The sequence below is a fragment of the Pomacea canaliculata genome, linkage group LG3 (genome assembly GCF_003073045.1).
Source record: "Pomacea canaliculata isolate SZHN2017 linkage group LG3, ASM307304v1, whole genome shotgun sequence".
In the NCBI taxonomy this organism is placed as follows: Eukaryota; Metazoa; Mollusca; class Gastropoda; order Architaenioglossa; family Ampullariidae; genus Pomacea; species Pomacea canaliculata.
In genome coordinates this window covers 30,697,388-30,718,909 of record NC_037592.1, presented here as the reverse complement: position 1 = coordinate 30,718,909, position 21,522 = coordinate 30,697,388, and the positions used below count along the sequence as shown (strand labels likewise).

The 21,522-nt window shown below is 37.2% G+C and overlaps 2 protein-coding genes across 7 annotated transcripts in view; one reads left to right on the top strand and one right to left on the bottom strand.

The window, feature by feature from the left end:
• Nucleotides 1-2,511: 2,511 nt before the first annotated feature.
• On the bottom strand, nucleotides 2,512-16,984 carry LOC112559109. 6 transcript variants are annotated; one of them, XM_025230056.1, is made up of 5 exons: nucleotides 16,951-16,984; nucleotides 12,863-12,919; nucleotides 10,638-10,730; nucleotides 8,029-8,110; nucleotides 2,512-7,624 (listed from the first exon to the last, which is right to left on the bottom strand). In XM_025230056.1, exons 1-5 carry the CDS (start codon nucleotides 16,967-16,969, stop codon nucleotides 7,465-7,467), a joined length of 411 nt encoding a protein of 136 aa, XP_025085841.1. In that variant the 5' UTR covers nucleotides 16,970-16,984; the 3' UTR covers nucleotides 2,512-7,464. The 6 variants fall into 6 exon arrangements, with proteins under 6 accessions (XP_025085841.1, XP_025085842.1, XP_025085836.1 ...); XM_025230057.1 differs by having other exon boundaries at nucleotides 12,875-12,919; XM_025230051.1 differs by lacking the exon at nucleotides 16,951-16,984 and adding an exon at nucleotides 15,499-15,829.
• Nucleotides 16,985-20,659: 3,675 nt separating this feature from the next.
• LOC112560400 overlaps nucleotides 20,660-21,522 on the top strand; it is a 30,177-nt gene continuing 29,314 nt past the window's right edge. Inside the window, exon 1 of the mRNA XM_025232241.1 lies at nucleotides 20,660-21,359. The gene's annotated coding sequence lies outside the window, so the exon portion shown is untranslated. The remainder of the gene's footprint in view (nucleotides 21,360-21,522) is intronic.

Genomic DNA, 21,522 nt, shown 5'->3' with positions numbered 1-21,522 from the left:
TTTTTCTGGTTTTCTTCTACCGACAGGGAGTTACCACAATTGTTTTTCTTACCTCTGAATCAGCCTTATGACGAGGGCAGTCCTGTTCGTGCAATAGTAGAAAGCAGAATCTGCTACAATGAAACAGCCGCAAACACACTCACCTGCTTGATGCACATCGAACGTCAGCATTGGCTCTGACCCCCAACCACCCGTCCCTCAAAAGCAATCCATCATTTTGTGACCAGGGTCTATCGATATCATCTCGGTCAAAAACGTGGGTTAGCATAAGAGCGCTCCAAGCATTCAGATAGGATTTGGTTCGAGTGTGCCAGATACAGAATGCAGTATGAAGTGGTTTTCTGGATGCCTTGCAGTTCTGTTTTCTTTTGTGCAAGGCTCGTAATTTTTTGTTCAGGCACAAACCCTTTAATCTAACTTATCAGCATTTTTATAAAATGCGACATAGGCCAAAATGACCCAACAATGCGAATTCCATTAGCTAACCATCCAAAACAGTTTTGACTGTCCATCAAAAATGGTTTCAGCGGGATACAGTTTCAGATAGGCATTTAATTTTGTCACATGCTAGTTCGACAACAAGGAGATTTGCACAAAGAAGACAGCACCTGAAATGTGCGGCCAGCTGGATTTCAAATGTCGACAATCACATAAACATTATTTCCACGTGTAAACTATTCGGATAATTTACAATTGTAATATTATTGTCTCTTTGGTACAAATCTAAGTACAAGCAAGTTCTTGTAACATTAAAATGTGTTCAAGTGTTTCCTCCAATGTAGTGTGCTTTTTTTTTTCAGAATCTCCCCCATCTGTTACCAATTAATGAGCAAGAAAAATAATTGGGAGTTAGCCCAAGCAAACACACAAGCTTCAAAAAAGTTTTTTATTTTAAAAGGCGATGACGCTGAAATATCACATCGGACAAACTAGATAGCTCGGACATCTAGTGAGAGATCATGATGGCTGTCACCCCGTTCTCGACTTATCAAGTGATGGCATCTTGAAGATGATGATAGCGAAGAAGACAATGAGAGATAACACACACACGTAAGCATAATAACTCTCACACACACACACATTTATACTAGTACCTCAATCTTCAACCATAACCGAGGGCGTTCTTAAGTCGTCACGTGACGACAATCAATGTCGCAAGAGCATGCTAGCGCCACTTGTCATCGTTACAAAAAGGTAACGACAAATCAATTTTTGCCCCATCAGATCAGGAATTAATTAACAACAATTGCAGAGCCCGAACCCAGGTTTTTCTACAGCCGCATATTTGTTAAAAAAACAATGGATCGCAAACCGCGTTTGATCGCTCAGCACGGTGGAACAGCATGGCCGCTTCCAAACAAAAACAGGTACAAATGTAAATATGTTTACACAGTTCACGTGTAACAATTAGTATTGATAAAAGCACTTATATAGCACATTTCTTTGCTAGGCAACGAGCTCAACGCGCTCTTCTAAAGAGAATGAGGATGTGACCATCTTGTGGAGTGAAAGGGTGATCGATGCTTGGAGTTGTCTGTTCAGCCTCGAGTGGATTTTTTCACGGTCCATATCCTAACGCCCTGACAGGTACAATCCAAGACACACTAAAACGAAAACCAGCGCAAGAATGTCATGTGAGCCAAAAATGTAGGGAGCAGTTCCCTCGAGCCAGTTGGTTGTGTATAAAGTCTGCTTTTCACTTAGAGCGCCAGAATGAACCTCTTGGCAACTCTCTTAGATGGCATGGTTGTAGCACAGACCAGAATAGTCGTTGAACAAATCAAAGAAAAAAATCGCAATGACCAAAAACTCATACTAAATATACCTCGTTCCTTCCTATAAAATTCGAAAACTTTCAGCCCTTTTGTAAATATATATATGAATATTAGGTATATAAGGGTTGTCGCATTTTCATCGAACGTACATCTTGCCTGAAAGTAATTAGGACAAGCTAATATTCATCAAAAAGCTTTTTCTGGCTTGGATGTTTGGCATCTGTTAATTTTTAATTTTCGTAATAATACGCCGTGCATATTTAGCAACAGGCAGGAAGACGAAAAATCGCCGAGGCTAAAAAAATGTCTCTGCCCAACAGCGACGTCCTTCGTGGCCTCCGCGAATTGTCATTCTCTGCCAAGCAGCAACTGCTCGGGATGCAAAGTTCATTTGCAGAGACACGCACAGCATCATCGCCGTAAACCTGACCTCATACAAATATGGCTTAAAATAAAATTGATCAATAAAATGGATTTGCCTTCTAGCTGCGGAAGTCTTAGTAAATCAATGTGGAAATGCTTCTCATAACTTTTAAAGTATATGAAATGCATATTTTCGTAAATTATACAAACAGCGCACCCGTGAATGTCTACCGTTGCCTTTTGAGATGATCTCACACACACACACACAGAACTGAAGGAAAACAGAAGTTACTGTTGCTTTGTCTTTTTTTAGTTTCATATGTTGTCTGTATGCCCTCAATTTAGACACCAACACAACTGAAAAACGGTCATGTGATGGACTGAGCATTTTATTGATGCCAAAAGTACTCCACGGTAATCATCATGAAGCTTATGCATGGTTGTATACAAATTCCACATTACCATGTCCTAAAAACCAGACGCCAGGGCGCCATTCACATAAAGGAGGTGAGGGAGGAAAAAAAATCAAAAGTCGAAGGCAAACTTGTTCACAGAAAATACAACTTTTTAATCCGTCTTCCGCCGGTTTCCCACTGGAAACATCGTTAGGCACTTTGCTGACGAGACTCAGTTCAAGCAAGACAGTGCTCCGAGCTCTAGCGATCTACAACCAGCAGCCATTGTGTCTAGTTAGGTTAGTATCTAGTTGGTTTAAGCCTTCGTTAAAACTTTTTCCCACTTCTGATTAACCTCCCTTTAAGTGGTCGTGCACATTTTAGAAATACTCCAGCAGTCCAGATTTTCAGTTATAAAGCGACATAGCATACGGAAAGCAGGCAAACAATGAATCATTCAAGCAGAAAATGAGACACTCTACTAGCAAGGATTGTGTTACAACATCATTTGCAAACAAATTTAAAAATCTGCATAAAGCAAAGAGCTGTCAGCAATATACATTTTAATATTAAGTGAACAAACATAAACAGAGTGTCTCCTGCACTATACTATGAACCAAGATGTCTCCAACTCTAAAAAAAAGAAATCTCATTTAAAACCTTTCAAAAGCCAACACTCTAAAATTTAAGTTTAAAAATCATTTTATTTCATATTGCCTGTTCCATAGTAAATGCACACAAGGAATCAATGTTGTATTAAAGTTGTATTGTAAAGCATTTCTTACTTTCATAATCAAAAGGCGCAAATCGCAAGCTTGCTCTTAATAAACTTTAAATATCATAAGCTAGTCGAAGTGCCTTGTTAATAGTTAGGAGGAAAAAAAAAAAAGAGAACCTTTGTTACCACAAAGTATTTTCACAACCAGGCTTCCTTTACCCAAGGGCAATAGCCAAAGACATGTCTAATTTACAGCAGTTGTGTCCCATGGCATAGTTAACGTTATTTTGTAAATGAATTTTAAATTGCCGTTTTGTTGGAAAAAGTACTTTCTGTCGCTCGTTTTTTACCCTGATTGCACTTGTTAAATAATGGCATTAAAAATATTTTTTGCAAGTTTTATGCTGAAATGCTGTACAGAGTTTCCTACAACATAAAAATGGATTTACTCTGGCTTTTAATACTTTTGTCTTCACATAAGAGACCAATGCTCTTTAAAACAAGGAAACAGGATTTCTGATATGCATTATGATATGGAGCCTCAAATAGAAATAATGAATGCAAAATATACACATAAAATCCCACGAAACTGTCATGATTATCAACTCTTTGAATTTTAAAACACAATTTTTGCTCACAAACTGTGCAACTGATGAGGAAACTGTTAATGTTGTCAACGAGCAAACTAAGCATGCGCTGTTTCTGCCTTAAGCAAACACTATAAAGTAATTGATTAATTTGTTCCATGTCTCAGAAAAATGTGAATAATCACCAAACTTGAGGCAAGCATGAAAGAATTAAAAATTGACTTTGTTTGACAACACACTCCACATTCTATACTTGTTAACTGAAACACCCATTACGACTATCCACAAAACCAGCCAACCAAAAAGCAACAGCTAGGGAGTGGTGACAGATCCAATTGGAATCAAATGTGGTCCTAGGTACAAAGAATACCTCTGATTTGTTTTCTTTTGAATGGTGGTGGGGTTGCACACAAGGCACTGTATAAGCTTAACTGTTACACTATCCGGTCTGTGCATTTCAAGCAACAGTTTTGGTCATGCAGCATGGTGATAATTGCCTCTACTTCAGTCAGCTTTGTGGCTCTTTTAAGGAACCTGTCACAGTAGCAGATATGGGAGTAATAGGGTTGTGCAGCAATGATTTAAGATATATCAGCCTTGTACATTAGTATTGAGCAGTCCACAAAAAAAGCATCATGATAAAATACATCAAAAACATCAGTTAAGGTACTGCTTGCAAAAAGTGCTAAGCCAGGAAGATATGAAACTGTTGTGGTTGGTAAGGTGCACACAAAGATGTCAACACACACAATGCAGCGAATGTGGGGCTCATACAACAAAGTACATAAATGGGCACAGTAGGAGATGACACTCAGAATAAACATAAATGAGTGCATCAAAACACTGATCAAGAACAAAGCAAGAATTAGCTCTTGTATTCATCATTAAAAATGCACTGTTAAAAAAAACACAAAAAAAAAACAAAACAACAAACAAACAAAATAACATAAACATGCAGTCAATGAATTATCAAAATTGTTTCCCAGATACTTGATATGTAATTCAGAAACATTTGCACATTGAGGCACGTACATAAGAACACTTGTTATCCCTAAAGCTTATTTACATCAAAAAAAGCATAGTTTTTGCACTCACTTCAAAAATGTTCTTGCTTTGACCCACTGTCAAATAGCAGGCTGTCAATATGCAAGATTTAATGATATAAAAAGAAGCAAGTTTTGTTGACATCTCTTTTGTTGCAAACATGCTTCTAGGGCTGTGTTACTTGCTTATAAGTGAAGTTATTTCAGAATAAATTTCTTTATTATCAATTTTCGTAGAAGCAGTTCTGTTTGTCTAATTTAAAAACAAAGAATCATGTGTCTGTAGTTCTATTACTTTAAAATGGGTTTAGGGTCTGTCCTTATAATATTTAAACATAATACTAATTTAGTATTGGGATGTGGTCTCACAAATGATAGCAAATAGAAGTTTCAGATTTATATATCAACCACCCTACGATTTACTCTAATACTGACACTAAGCACAAATTTCAGGTACTACATAAAAAAAAATAAACATGCTAAATCATAAATGGACAAACACTTGAAAAACTGAGTGGTAGAAAACAAGACAATGAACAATGAAAATTAAGCTACTAATTCAGTTGGCATTAAACGTGAAATGTATGCACATCTGTACATTTCTTATAAGCACCAAGCATCAGTGTTACGACAAAATGTACAGCATTGAGTAATGCCAAATTTATACTAAGACCATGTTCACGGCACCAACATGCGCATATGCATGAAAGTGTATGCACACACACAAATGCAGCACAAATTTTAGGACAATTATTTCAAAGGCCTGTACATATACACAATACACAATATGTCACAAAACCTCAATTTCATCCACACTTGAATGGATTTAGAGTGCAACTTACAGGTGTTAGAACACAAAATTTAAGCTTTGAGTGTTACTGACAGCAAGTGCTGAAAATCTATGATAAACAGATTTTATTTTAATAGCTTCTGCATTGTGAGGAAAAAGCCCCAAAACACCAACAAAGTCCAGAAAAAATGCAAATCAAAAACTCTTACAATTCTGACAAGAACAAAACCAAAAAGGCAACCTTTTATCCAGGTCCTACATTAATGCCATATTTAATTACCATAAACTTCATTTCTCTTGAAAAATCAAAAATGCAGAAAAAAAAGAAGATGCAGACTTTGTAGTAACCTGTCAAGTGGTTTGCATGTTTATAGCATATCTTTTATCTTTTTGCAACCCATTTAATACAAACCTATTATCATCAAATTGTTGCATCATGAGAATGAGCTGTTTAGAAAGATACTGTCGTCAAAGTGATGATACTATTTTCTTTTGAAGTTTTGGGTCTTTTAATGCTTGCTTTATCTTCCACATAGAATTTGTCCATTGCTTAAATGTGTCAGCATGCACAATAAGCTACCTCTCAGCTGCATTGACTTAAAAAAAAAAAAAAAAAGCCTCATTGCCCATTGCTGCTCATTCGTGCTCATTACAGCTGTTGAAAAAGCCAATGTTCTTAGATTTACTTTCCTCCTTATCAAGTAATTCATGTTGGATGTAGTTGTACAGACATCAACTTATCAAGCCCACATAAAACTGCACTTTCTCACACTCTTTTGTTGTTTACAGGGTTGATGGTCATATATGCTTAAACCTGAATGAAGCTTGTAATTAAATCAAACTGATTAATTTTTATGATGCTGTAGACACCTCAGGACTCTTGCATGGCAAATATGCTACCACAAAAATAAGTTATAAATGACTGACAATATGCAAGGAAAACAATGAACATTTAAGTGGCAGGCAAAATCAAAGGATGACACCTTTTCATTACAATAGCATGATAACATGAAATGTTAAACCGAACTATATGTTTGACTCATTTATGACTGGTTAGGGTGATGTGTGCCCAAGCACATACTCATGCAATGCAATGTGTTAAAAAGACTTGCATGTTATTAACAACTCAAGCAATATCCAATATTTGTTATCAAACATTGCCTACAATTTTTGAAATGACAAAAGCTTTAATGGAAAAAATGTTCTTATATATAATGAATGTTTTAAAGGAAATAAAAAAAATAAAAGAATGACAGATGCAAGAGACAAACAGGCTTCACATCACAAACAAAATTTTTCAATGGTCAAAAACATGTGAAAATAAAGACCACAAAAATCACTGAAATGTAAAATAAGAAGAAATATGAGATGAACAGAGGCACGAGAGTTGGCACACAATTTTTCCTTGGTGATATTTTAAGTTATGAAAATACTTTTTGACATTTGGAAAAGTTATCCTTCTAAAAGCTCTCACTAGAACCAATGAGTAACCATTTTCTAGTAAGTACTGAGTTTTAAAAATTCCATAAAACTAAACATTTCACAAATCCCTTGCTTTCAGTCTCAAAAGTTAATCCAAATGAAAGAGAAATAAAATCTGAGATCATAAAATGCAGTTTCTCCAAGTTGCAAAAAAAGAAGAAAAAAAAAATCTTAACATAAAATGTTACATAGTTCAGAGTGTTAAAAGTTCTACAGCTTTTTGGCTAATGCAGTGTTAAATAACCTTACATTTAATTCCATGAAGATCTGAGAGATTTGTTCTTTGCAGTAATTTGCAAGCATCTGACTTTTTAATCCTCTTCTTTATTCAGTCTTTCATGTTCAGGACTTTCTGCTGGCTTCTCTTTGTCACCTTCTGCCAACGTAGTTGTTGGATCTACATAGACACCTGCATTTCCGGTCGAAGACATCTGAATTTTGGTCTTTTTCTCATAGTCAGCAGCACGTCTCCTGTTTTTTAAAAAAAGTGAAGTATAGAAAAGATTGAAGCAAACTTAGGAAATGCAGGAGTAATAAATGCCACATGAAAAATTTTGTCCAAAGACAGAAAAACAAAATCTTAGTAGATTTTTATAGAGCCGTTTCAACTTTAAAATATATGTGAAAATATATATTAATGTGCTGTACAGAAAAAAGTATTAAAATAACAAGAGGTAAACACATACACACAAACTGAAACACAAAAAGTAGACAGCAACAAAGCATCAAAAGGAGCAAGATCCTGCAGTCAAGACAAAGTGGAGAATGATTACTTTGCACAATTCAATAAAAGTATCGTTTCGATTAAGCTTCCAGGGGCAACATACTTGGGGATTTGATCATACCTTGTGCACATTTAACTGCATTTTGCTTACCTGCGAATGCGGTAGAAGACAAATGCAGCTATGGCACCTACAACAATGATGACCAGAATAGCAATAATGACTGGTACAGCAACTGAAACAACAAAATGGCATGTTAATCTTTGTAGCACCTTGAATAAGCAGCATACATAATGTGCTGTTGAGAAACAAAATCTTTACATCATGTAAGTTTACTGGAAGAAGGCAGTTTTATACAAAGAGAGCAAACTAAAAATTCACAACAAAATGTATGCTGGGTGTGCAATCAAATTTATTTTCTTTAAGCCAGTTTTTAACAAATCCAATGCGTGATGCAAAAAAATCAGTTAATTTTGCTGCAAGCATTCTCCTTTACAGTATCAGGTCAGCACTCCAAAATGTCTGCTTCAAAAAAGTCTTTCAAACCATGCTGTCTCCTGAAATCATCAAATACCTTCATCTTTCATTGTTCCTCTCTTATTCGCGTACCAGTTCATTTTCAAAATTGACAGTCACACACAGTTATGGATATGTTACGTATATATAAATAAACAATTATGTTTTAAATTAATTCAAGAGATTAGGTTGCGCTTATTGTTAATGTTTGTACTTTTACAGCTTTAAACTGAATGGAAATACCGCGATCTTTAACTTATCATTTTTGGAATGCAAAATGATAGATCTCAAATGCTGTGGCAACCTGACTGACAGAATGTCTAATTTAACAGCATTAAGACATCACCGTGAAAATGCTGTTAAATCTGGTTGATTTCTGCTTCAATCTTCACTACTGTAATTTGGTTGCATATAAAAATGTCTAAACTGTTGCAAATATAATTTTAATTTAAACCTTTGGCTCCAATTCACCACTGCACTACCAGCAAAGTTTTTATTAATTAAATTCCCATCATAGAATTTAGAGTACTTTTTGTAGACAGAACGTTTATTATATGGACGCGACTTTGATTGATAAAAACTAAGCTGCTTTAATATTATGAACAAAACACAAAATAGTTGCTCGAGTAGTTTTAATTTCCACTAATGTGATGATTTAACTAAAGCATATAAGTGAAAATTTACACCAAAATCTATACACAGACTTATAAATAATGGACCTCATTTTGGGATATCTAAAAGCATAAATAATTTCTGATGCTTTTTAGCTCATGCTGACTATACAAAGTAACACAGTATAGGATTGGTTATACTTAGTGTAATTTCTGAGCAGTCTCCTAATAAACTTGTACCCCTAAATAAGAGTTTGAGCCATATATATGTGTGTAAATACGGTATACTATATAGTACCGTATAGTAAATGTTAATGACAATAATATAAATAATATAGATACTAAAAAAATAAAGAATATGCTAAGTACCAGGCTCTTGCTCCTTCAGGTCTTAGTATCTCTCCATTCACACTTGACCTTCTCTTTGAGATAATGGCAGTCGCTTTGGCCAGTGTGATGCTTATAATATGGTCCTTCCGTTTAAAAATTGTTCACATTTTAGGCATACTACGACTGTACTCAAACTCCGCCAAGGACGGTCCCAAGCCCGGCTGAAAAAGGAGGAGGGTTGGGCGTGGGGCTAGCACCCCCACCCCGTCAAACAAACCCTTGCTACAAAAACATTGTAAACAGTAAAACAATTGCCAACAGTCCTGGAAGAGGAAGGGCCTTCATCTAGAAGGAATATGGAAAGCGAGGAAGGCCGAGAAACACCTGGAGACGGGACCTCGCCGCCAAACACCAAGCACACCGGACTCGGATGGGGGCAACTGGTGACGGTAGCCCAGGACAGGAGGCGTTGAGGACTGTCGTCGATGGCCTATGCACCAGGAGGGGCGAAGGGCCTAACTAACGACTGTACTCGCAGGCAATGCCCACTACTCTAACACCAATCTCATGCTTTATAAATCTCATTTCTGTTCCCCCGGAGATCATACACTTCTTTTCAACACAATCTTTGCGGGCCTGGCAATATTAGCAAGTAGGCAAGAATTGCCAAGTGCTTTACGCTATGACATATAAATGACACGAGCTTGTTTATTGAATTTCTACTCGTAAGATTAAAATTCCCATGGATTTTTGGCTCGTATCTCGATGTACTCAAATATTGCTTCACTTGTATGTAGAGGTCTTACTGTATCTCCAAAGAATTAAATTAAAGAATAAGACAAATGACGGATGTTGCACCCTTTACAATGCTTTCAGCGGTTTACAGCTTTCCCTGGCATTACACACATTCTTCATGTTCAAGCATTTGACACCCAAGGCTGGTCTCTAATAATTTTGGAAAATGCTATGCGACACACCTCACAAATAATAAAAGCAGCATGTTTATATTGTGTGTTTTGGCTACCTTAATTTACTACAGCTGCAGTTTAACAACATTCAATAACAGAAAGCCAGTTTCCATTATGAATTCCTCTTGCATGTACAAGTTATCTTGAGCAAATGTGATTTCAAAAATTTTATAAGCTGCTAACACACAAAAACAATACTGTTTAAGTAAGGTCAAAGACATAAAGGAGGAAAAACTTTTAAGTGACATTAAGATGTGTGGTGACAGCTGAAAATCAATATCTGCTCTAGGAACAGAAACAAGCCTTACTAAAGGCTGCTGTTAAATATACACTGTACCTGAGCCTCCATTGTCTCCTTTGAAGGGTTCTGTGGTGTTTGAGCTTACTATTGTAGTATTGCTGGTTGATGGTGATGGCGTTGGTACACCACCTGTGCAAGAACGCAGAAATCCTCAACTTTAAAACAGTAAAATGTATCACATAATATCTCTGGTAAGACAGAGATCTTTGTTTAAGAATGTAACAGAAAACATTTTTAAAAATAAATAAACATTCGATAGATTAGTAAACATTTTCTTGGGTTTATTTATCAAAAACCAGCTCAAAGCATATTGTGAGTTGTATAATTTTGCTTCTGCAAATGCCATTTTATTTTCCTGTAATGTTTCGTACTTTACTTTTATTTCAAGTAAACTACCAGGCGGTAGCGAAGTTTCGCTTCATGCGCATGCGCAGACTATACCCATATGTTTAGATACGCCCGGAGGTTTCGATTCACTACACCTGAATCTCACAAATTATAAAGGCAGCATGATGTTCATATTGTGTGTTTTGGCTACCCTAATTTACTGCAGCTGCAGGTTAACAACATTCAATAACAGAAAGCTAGTTTCTATCTTCAATATCTCCTGCATATAAATTATCTTGTGCAAATGAGCTTTCAAACACTTTTTAAGCTAACGAATACAAACAATACTGTTTAAATAAGGTCAAAGAAATTAAGTAAGAAAACCTTTTATGCGACATTAAGCTGTGTAAAAACACCTGAAAATCAAGTGACCAAAAAAGTGAAAAATGCAAACCTTTTATACGCCGAAAATTTTTTATTAATTTAGACATAGTCTGCGCATCCAGAAAGAATGTTATTGCTCTTGCACTATTATTAATCTTTAGTATTAAATTCATGAGAAGTCAACCAGGCACAAATGGCTTTGGTCTAGAGGAACAGGTCATTAAGTCACCAACCTGTTCCTATCACCACAGCACTGTGTTAGAGATACAATTATCACTCATAGATAAACACTTAGCAGTGAGTGAAACCAACACGGTTAAGTGCATGATTAAAGGGAATAAGAGGCCAAACACATGCCAGAAATGAAGTTAGTGAAGTCTAATACACTAGTAAATACAATACTGACAGGTTTACAAAAACAGTTTTAAATAGGCTATAAAAGATAGCAAAAAGTATGGAACAGGGCTCGCCGCAAATGCATTCAAATTTAGAACCCATAAAATATATGAACTTTTCACGTCATTAGATCAATCAAAATTTACAAATGCCAGCTGCACACATCCCAAACAAAATCATCATAGGGAATAACAGTAAAACTCTTAAGACTTTACTGTTTGTATAGAACCGAAAATGTTTTTACTAACATATTTCTCTATATAAACATCATCTCTATTATGATTACCTTCCCAACACTACTTATGACTTGATCGTTTATGCTCTATTATGACTTTCCTTTTGCAAAAGTTGTATGTTGAAAAATATGTTTTAAAATACACTGGTTCTGACCAACTGCTTACCCTATGTTATGATTTTCTCCACAAATTATGTGAAATAAATATATTTTGAAAGGATATTGCATGCATGTAAATATTTGGATAATATAAAAGAGGCATTATTCCTTGGGAATTCATGTAGCCTGGGCCTAATCGAGTTGACTTACATTGTCTTATGTAGTACGTATGGTCGATTTGACCCATGCGGAAGGTTGAAGAAGCCAGACGAAAAGGTTTTAGGTCAAAATGACAGGCCCTCTGTCATGGTCGTCTTTTATCAAATACACATTAGTCGATTGTGCTTCATCAACTATCTTTTGGCGGTCATATATATAAAAATAAAACTGACCAACCTTTTGTGCTTTATTGTGACTTTTTGCAGAAATCACATTCCAAAATATAAACAGTGGATTTTAAGAAAGCTTCTTCTCTTATCAAAGTACATACATATGTATTAAGTTCTCTTACCTAGAAAGTGAGTTCCTCTATAAATCTTTAGACAAGCCTTAAAATAGCAGACCAAGTGAAAGAGAAAACAAAACAGCAGGACATGGCTTCTAAGAGCACTATTTCAATAAATGAACTTGATTTTATAGTTGTCATAGTTCAAGGAATGAAAGCAGATTAACTGATCTCTCTACAGCCCATAATTTGGAAGAGATTAGCAAGTCTTAATGAGGTTTTACTGTATACATGATACATAATATTAATTCAGCGGCACAGTTAAAAATAAATTAATGACATATCAGAAATACTTGGAAAAAAAAAAAAAAAAACCTTTAGGCATACCCATTCTCTCATTTTCAACTTCTGGAAAGGTTACATCCGTATTGTCTGAAACAATGCAAATCACTTTCCACTAAACTTTCTCTGCCTGAGTAAATACTTTTTAGCAGTATTTATATCATGCTTTATTTAAAATATAGATTTACTTAAATGTCTGTTTTTAGTGAGTTTTACTTTGTGACATTTTGTCTTTACCAGGTAAAAACACACACGGATTGATCTAGATTCTAATACAACATTATTAATCCCTAAGGGCAAATCAAGATAGTGCTTGCACTAGCAATAAAATATAAATTTAAATGATATCAAAGAGATAATATAAATGTACATGTTGAAATAGTCTCTCTTACACATACATTCTCACTCCAACACACACATTCCCAACAACAGCAGGTACAGTTGGTGACCCCAGGCCACTTCAGGCTAGGACAAGATCATGCCAGTAGAGTTTATCAAGTGAATGGCACCTGGAATGAATGAGCTGTGGAGACAATTGGTTCATCCTACAGGCATCAGGTGCCTGCAGCCAGACTGCAAGAGTGTTTTTAGGCACTAAAAGCGTACTACTTAAGAGTGTGAGTATGCGCTTTACAAAGTTTGTATTATTATTAGATGTACACTACAGGTATTTCTGCGATATCTGAGGACCTCTACTTCCCAACGGTGGCAAAAAGTTAAAAATCTTATTAACTTTCAAAATTATCCGCCAAGGGTAACCATTTAAAAGTGATATGACACGGACACTTAATAGGGAAATAATTTTAAACCCAAGCCATGCTGCATCTGTGCACTATGACAAAGCAAGTCTGGACACAGGTTTAAGTGCCTCTGCTTTGTTTTGGAGCACTGATAAAATATTGCTATCAAACATGAGTGATCTACACTGACGATGTGTAGCTGGTTTCAGATTAATCAGACTATAAATATTAGACAAGCTGTTCCAGGGACTGGTGTAAATTACCCTGGAGCTGTAGCTCTTCTTTTCCTTTAGCTTACTTGTGCATGTATGTGCACACACAAATTTTCAAGATTTCTCTGTTTCTGGTAGCTCAAAATGAGTAACTTTAAACTTGAGTAAGCAGTCCTAAACCTTGACACAGACAGGGCTGGTGATGACTCACACTTCCTCAAATGATTAGGGTAGGTCCAATAGATAAGTGATAGGCCAGTGTTAAACTCTAGCTTATTATGGTTAAAATGAAGAACAAGTGCCTGCATTTAGACATTCCTCTTCTATTTATAAAGAGACGTCATCAAGGTGGACAAATTTTCCAACCAACCAATTTAGCAAACCTTTACATCATCTCTTGGGAATAGAACTTCAGAAGAGGAAGCTGCAGAAAACTTATTAATTCCTTCAAAGAGTACTTTTGAGCTCTATATGCTTTGCTGAAAATTTCAGATTGAGAAATGTTTTAAAATGAGTCATCTTAGTGCCCCCACCCCCACTCCCCTTTTCTTATTCAGACAGTGTAGCCTACCCTTTAACTTGGATTCAGAGAACACGTTAATTAACTGCCCAAAGCCCCTGTTATTTTGTTTCCATTTTGAGCCCAGTGATTCAGAATTACATCTGCATCAATGATAGCAACTCACAGTACAACTACTTGAGGCAGAGGATTACCCTAACCCTGAGAAAAATGCAACCCATGATAAAGCAGGAGAGGGAAGTCAATTTTTTTATACATATTTTCAAGTCTATGCAGCAGCATTAACCCACAGTTTCGAATTCTGTCCATTATGATCTCTGATGATCATAACCATTTAAAGTTCAGCAGTCACCTACATTTAGCATAACCATTTTATAAAGAGCTACTCTACTTGCAGTTTACACCATGCATTTTCTGCAACATATGTTATGCTAGTGCAATGGAAATTTTTCTCTTTTTTTTTAGTCTGAGCTGTGATGTTGACATTGCACCAGTCAACATAGTTGTGATTATAGCCAACTGACTATTCTGCCTTCTTATCCTCTGCAGATTTATGACATTCCCCATCATTACAGTTTGTTCTCCGATTCCTCTTTTGTGTTTGCTGCGTTTAGTATAACTTGTCTGCATAATTTGTTTCTCCTACTGTCCTTTGTACTTTGTCCATGTCTCCTACTTGACATAAGCATTGACAGCACACTCCTTAATGAGCAAAATTATGCACTTTATAAATCACATGTTTATTAGTAATACTGTTGCACATTTCTATTTCAAAAACTGTTGGGATTACACTGATTTATAGTGTAAGCATATCACTTTAATCTGCAAAGGTTGTTATGACATTTCTTAACATCTTTGGAAAAAAAGTAGATTGGCTATTACTTTCTTAACAATAAGCAGTCTTAACATTGCTGCTGTTTAAAAAATATACTGCAGCTATTTATAAATGCGAAGAGTGAAAAGATAAAATAAAAAAAAAAATCGGCCCACATTTTCTTCTCATTTTAATTAACCAGTATCTAGAAACAATGCTAAAAAGTATGCGTTTAACGAATGAGTTGACACTGCATATATAGGACTCGCACATGGTTCTTCTACGAGTCGCAGTCATGTTTTCATACCCCTGCCACATGACTGGAACTCTCAACTATTTAAATCTTGAAAAACACAAACAGATATACACACATCAATTCTTACCATTTTCTTCTCTTCGAAATCTTTCTTGTTTCTTGATGGCACTGCATTCAATTTGAACGACATAAGCCGACAAAAGAATGGCGACAAACACAAAAATCGAAACCGCCAAATTTTTCTTTTCCATTTTCTTGTTAAGCAGTCTTCTTTGCGAGTTAACAGAATATGACAATAAAACCTTTGTTCTTAATTGTAATTTATCTTACTTGTCTGATATTTAAAGAAAATCTGACAATGTGATTTACCAAAACACGCGTGTACTGCGCAAAAGGGAAGACGCCGATATAAACAAAGAACCGAAGCGCGAATTTTCCCTTTGTCGTATGCGGCCTTTCGGGAATTATGAATGTGTAATACTTCTCAGTTTAATTTATTATGAAATGTAACTAATACTGAAATAATAATTTATTTTTATATATAACTAATAAAAAGCATCTATTATAATAATATATTAGAAATCGCAAATAGGTGAGGTCATAGGCTTAAAATAGAACCAGCCTCGCTTGCCACGGATTTCCCAGGAAGACTACTCAGAACAGGCGTGGATAATTAGAAACCTAACTAGAAATACCTATGCAATTTTACTGTATTTTATGATGAAGAGGAAGCAAACTTCGGAAATATGATTTAGAAAATTGTAATACAAATTTTGTAAGTGAACAGGTTACGGCGTCTGCCAAACTGAACATTTCATAAATTGAAACAGATCGACGGATTAGCGTTTTAAAATACAGTGATACCTCGGTTCTCGAACGCCTTGACTTTCGACCAAATCGGTATTCGACCAGGAAATTCGAGAAAATTTTGTCTTGGAATCCGAACAAATATTTGGAACTCGAACATCCGAACGTCCGAGATGAGCCGAGTTGAGCCGAATGGCGTTCATTCGGCCAGCGCGCCTTGCTTGCGTCATCAGTGTGAGTGCAGAGGAGAAAAAAACAGCAAACAATTGACAAATTCTTCCGTAAAGAAATCAGACAAGCAACTGCAGAGCAAGATTCTGATTCTCCTCAGCAAAAGATACAGAGAACAGAAACACCCGAAGAGCAGTTACCCTCTGTTTTTATTGAAGAGGACTCCCCTTCAAAACAATAACCATCCCTGCGTTTGGTACAGGTACAGTAAATGAAACACAATTTACTGTACTGTACTGTACAGTACATTTTATTTTTTGTTTTTGTTTTAATAAATACACTTTTATTTCTTATTTCTTGTTGAGACTCATGTTTTTCTACATATTGTATACAAATCAGGCCAGTAAATAGGCATTTTCTGGGGCTTGGAACGAATTAATCCAGTTTCCATTATTTCCTATGGTTTCATTGCTTCGGTTCTCGAACAATTTGGTTCTCGACCGTCCTCCCGGATTATGTTCGAGTGTATTACTCTTTGCACAATCAGCGATCTCTGACCGTGTCTGTACTACTGACCAATGATTTATCATATGTTCCCCACCTTGATCTTCGATCTTCATGTAGGTTCTCGGATCCACTCAAACATTTCGAAAATACCTTTGAGAGAAGACCAGTGCATGATAGGCAGTGAATGTTTCGTCCTTGCCGGTGCCATCCACCGGCACAGGAATAAAATACCTGGACCCAACGATTTGTGCTGAGTTGTCGAGGGATTGGCTGGCTGTTCAACCCGCCCCCACCTCCTATGTTACATCATCTTTCTCAACATCCTGATTAATAATTTAAACATGGATATATATATATTGTGCTTTGAAATAGAGTTGGGATAAGCACAGATGCGGTTCGGATACTGGAGAAGGCAACATCAAAGCCTGAATAGGTCAAACTGGTACATGGGGTGAAAGTCACATGCATACATAGTTCTCCGAAAAGACAGATAAGACTTGTCAGTACAGATTACAGATGATACATGGATGATACTATCCAGATGTGTCCGCGATAGCTTTCTCAGGGGACACAATTACACGAACATTTGGAGTAGGCAAGAGTTGTCTCTCGTGGGCTGTGGCGAGGAGATTCAGAATATACAACTACGGTGTGGTTTATTGGCGTGATTCCGTGAACATAATGTTGATTGTCACAGTATTCATCAAGATAAAGAATAAACTTTCTGATTAAAAACAAATTAGCAAGAAATATTATAAAGATAGGTTGATTTTTTTTTAAATAGCTGTGCAACACAAAGCTGACTTCCAATTAAACAGTGATATACATTTAGTCTATAATTCGAACTACGGCCATAATTGTGAGTCTGTTTTCTTTAGATACTGCTGATGCGTGTATAATATTTGTAAAAAATACTGATAACTATACAAATAAGAGCACTGTTGAAGGCAGCACGTAGTTAAAAAGCAAATGATCGACAGGCCTCTTTTCCCCGTCCCACCCATACTAGTTTAGTAGGTTATATGTGTTGATTTGCTTCGGAATAAAACATTGTAATCTACAATACAATTCATATTAAAAGTTGAGTAGCTAATTATAGATTTGCGAGTAACTGCTAAATAAAGAATTTATCGGGGCTACTCACGAATGTATTCACACAAATAGGCAACAGTGAGGGAGGAAGGAACTGACAAGGCATCTAAGAGAAAAGTGCCGTGAAACATCCACCCGACACATCCACACCCTTAGCAGAGTTAGCTACAAATGGTGGTGTATAAGTGAAGAGGACCCTTCCCTTTCTCCAGCCAAAGTTACTGAACTCCGCCACTGGGGATTCAGTGAGTCGGCTTGACAATTATATCCACCCGGCCTGAATTCAAGTCGACGCACCATTTACATCGCCGTGTGCGTGACTGTTTACGACTGCAGAACTATCTGGATAGGAGACGCCTAGAATTATGGGCAGGACCGCGAACAGGTGTTCTGTATTAATTATCCACACGAAATTCCCCCGACAATGCCTGTAATCAATGCTCAGATGTATCTCCTTCCCAAACAGCTTGTGGTAACGGCATTCTTCTCTTTGATATTATATTCCGAAGACGACTGTATTAACATATTAGTCCTCCACATGCATTATTCCTGTTTTATAATCTTGACTGAAGCCCGGGGTTTTCCCACTGTCTTCACTTTTTTTAAAGGTCTTAGTTGATTCCAATAGAAAGTACGAAATAAAACACATAAAGGTCTGAGTCCTGCAATTTAAAACCTGTCGTGAAACTGTCTTTTGGAGACAAACCACGAGGCACTGAGAGAGCTATCGTACAGCCAATTAGGTATATTCACAAGTGAGAAATCAGTTCTTATCCGCAGTAAATACATTTCTACACGTTGGTTTTGAACTTAAGATAACTGTCCACCACTGAATAAAAGTGTAAGATCGACAAGACATTGTCAAGAAAAGACACAGATGAGATATGCATCGTAAATGGTCTTCCGCAGACAAGCCACAAATTCTGTCTAGCGTGCCCTGTGGACACATCACGGTTTTGCAGCTGCATCAGCCATCGCATGTTTTGTTTAGATAACTCGAGAAAGTAAGCATTTAAGCACATTTTTTGTAGAGGTCTAGGAATAATAAGTATTTGACAACAACACTCCATTGGCATTTTATAATTACACAGGTTTCTATTTGGGGTGTGCGCTGACCTATCGCGATAGGTATCTAGAAGCAGAACAGTGGCAGCTTCACTTCCAGTCGACAATGATGGATCGAGCATACGTTCGAAGAGAACAGAATGGAGCATCTTTTCCACAAAAAAGCAAAGAGGAAAATTAGAAAGTCGAAAAAAGAAAAAAAACAAAAACAAAACAAAACCGAGAATTTCATGTAGCAGTGAATCAGAATCACAAACCGTTATTGTCATACTGCTTGTATTAGTTGAGAATGAGCACCAAGGTGCATGGATACTGTTACTACTTTGAGAAAAGAGACGCAAAGACGTTACCAGAGTACTAAATTTTTCATTCATATTATATAAATAAAGGTAGATGAGTATCAATCAGTTCAATTACGCAGTTTGACTTCCTAGCCACAAACTGAAAAGATCTCGGTAAATCACGCACGCACGCGGAGGGAATTAAAGGACACTCAAATCTTGCAAAATTCGTCCCATGCCCCAGCTCTAATCACAGGTGTGTGTAATCAGTTCGTGCTGCTAATCCAGAAAGTGCTTATGAGTGCTTATGCCGAATTTCTCAAGCACCGTCTCCGCTTCTCCCGGAGATCTTTCCCGATCGACATCAGTCAAGCATGCCGCCAGATAAGCTTTCTTCAAAGGGAAGACGTTAAAAAAGAAAAAAAGAAAAAAAGTTACAGATAAAAAGAGAGCGACTCCCGTTTCCGTTACAGCGTGCAGCCACAAAGCGACACAAAGGCTGGCCGAGACGTAAGAGAAGTGCAGCTGCTTTAAGGTGGGGAAAAAAATGTCCCTTGCGGGATCCCAATGGGAATTAAAGCCCCTCTATCTTCTAGGTCTTCATAGCTTCTTAAGCTTGTCACATAACATTCCATAAGTTGCTGCCTTTAAAAGCAGCCAAAGACTTATTCAGTGGAGAGAAGGTGTGAGCCAAGCAGACTTAAAAAAAGAGAGAACAACAGAGTGTGTGTCAACCAAAAAAAAAAAGACAAAAAAAGAATAAAAGTGGAAAAAGAAAGTATAGCAGGACGCGTGAGATTCATGTGAAGATTTATGGCGTCCCAGCAGCAGGGTCAGCTCGAGACAGCGGGAGACTGGCTTGTACAATATCTGACAAACTTTTCAGCGCATGTAAAGCGACTTGGAAAGGATCATCCGGCATGACTTTGACTGATATTCTAGCAGCCAAAATTGAAAGAAGCAAAAACTAATTAAAAGCTAAATGCACGTAGACCTAATCTGATAATCCTCTGGTAATTTATGAAAAAAAGATAGGAATATCGTTCACAAATAAGTCACCCTGACCGTGAACGGTAATGTATGCACGCACCCACCGACATAAGTACACAGCCATATAGACATGGACACACGCACACATATGTAGGCACTAACATAAGCACACTAACAGAGATATAGATACACGTACACCATGGAGACGCTGACATACTCGTACAGACATGGGTACATGCCTATCCGTTCAAGCACAGAGCAACAAAGATAAATAATATTTCTAAAGGAATTATATGATTTAGGTCACGTGACCCAACAAGTCCCAGCGTTGTTATAAGAGACAGCATACCTTTTGCTTCCATACAGTTAAAGTTAAGATAAAGGTCTTCACATAGCTTTTGTTTAGGGGTGAAATGTTAAAGACACTATTTATCTCGAGGGAAGAATTTTTTTTATGAAGGCAGTGCTTATTTTCACGCCCTGTCGTTGTTTTCATCTTTTCCCACCCATGGAGTCAGGTGTCCATTTCCGAACTAGGGGAAGTTTGCTGCGTCATATGGGTATCGAATCGAAGCGACTCTGGGTTAGGAGACCAGTGTTCTAACCACTGGGCTATCCGCTTCCCCCCTTGCATGCATGAGCAACGGCTGATGGAATCCTAGCCGCGCGCACACGCACACAAACAGATGCGCACATTATCTATCGCCAAGTGCTTGACTTCTTTGACATGTCCGAAATAGTGACGGGGGATGTATATATCTGTTAGACATACGTTCATTCGGAACATGCGCATTTCTATGCGATAACATCTGCTGGCTGGTTTGAATTTCTCAGTTACTTCTGCAGTTACTGTTCTCCCTCATGTCCGCCCCCACACACAATAAACAAACAAGCAAATAGAGAAAGGAAGCCATGTTGAAGTCACGTGAATGAAGAAGAACGTGCACCTTGTGTAGAAGTCGTGGGCGAAGAAGTAGCGGCAGTGTCCCAGCATGACGCGGCTGAATATAACTGTGGATATCGCATGTGACTTCTGCCTAAGCATGCGATCACTTCCCCAATCCAGGTGGGAAAGGTAAGCTTGCACCCTCCTCCACACCCCAGTTGTCTTCTGCAACACGCGACTGCTACTTGACTGACTAGGTATTCACACGACGAAAGCAAACTGGGAGACAGGAGAGATTAATGTTTTCCCTGCCGACGGCGACGAAAGAATTAAAAATCCTAAAGCTCTTAAA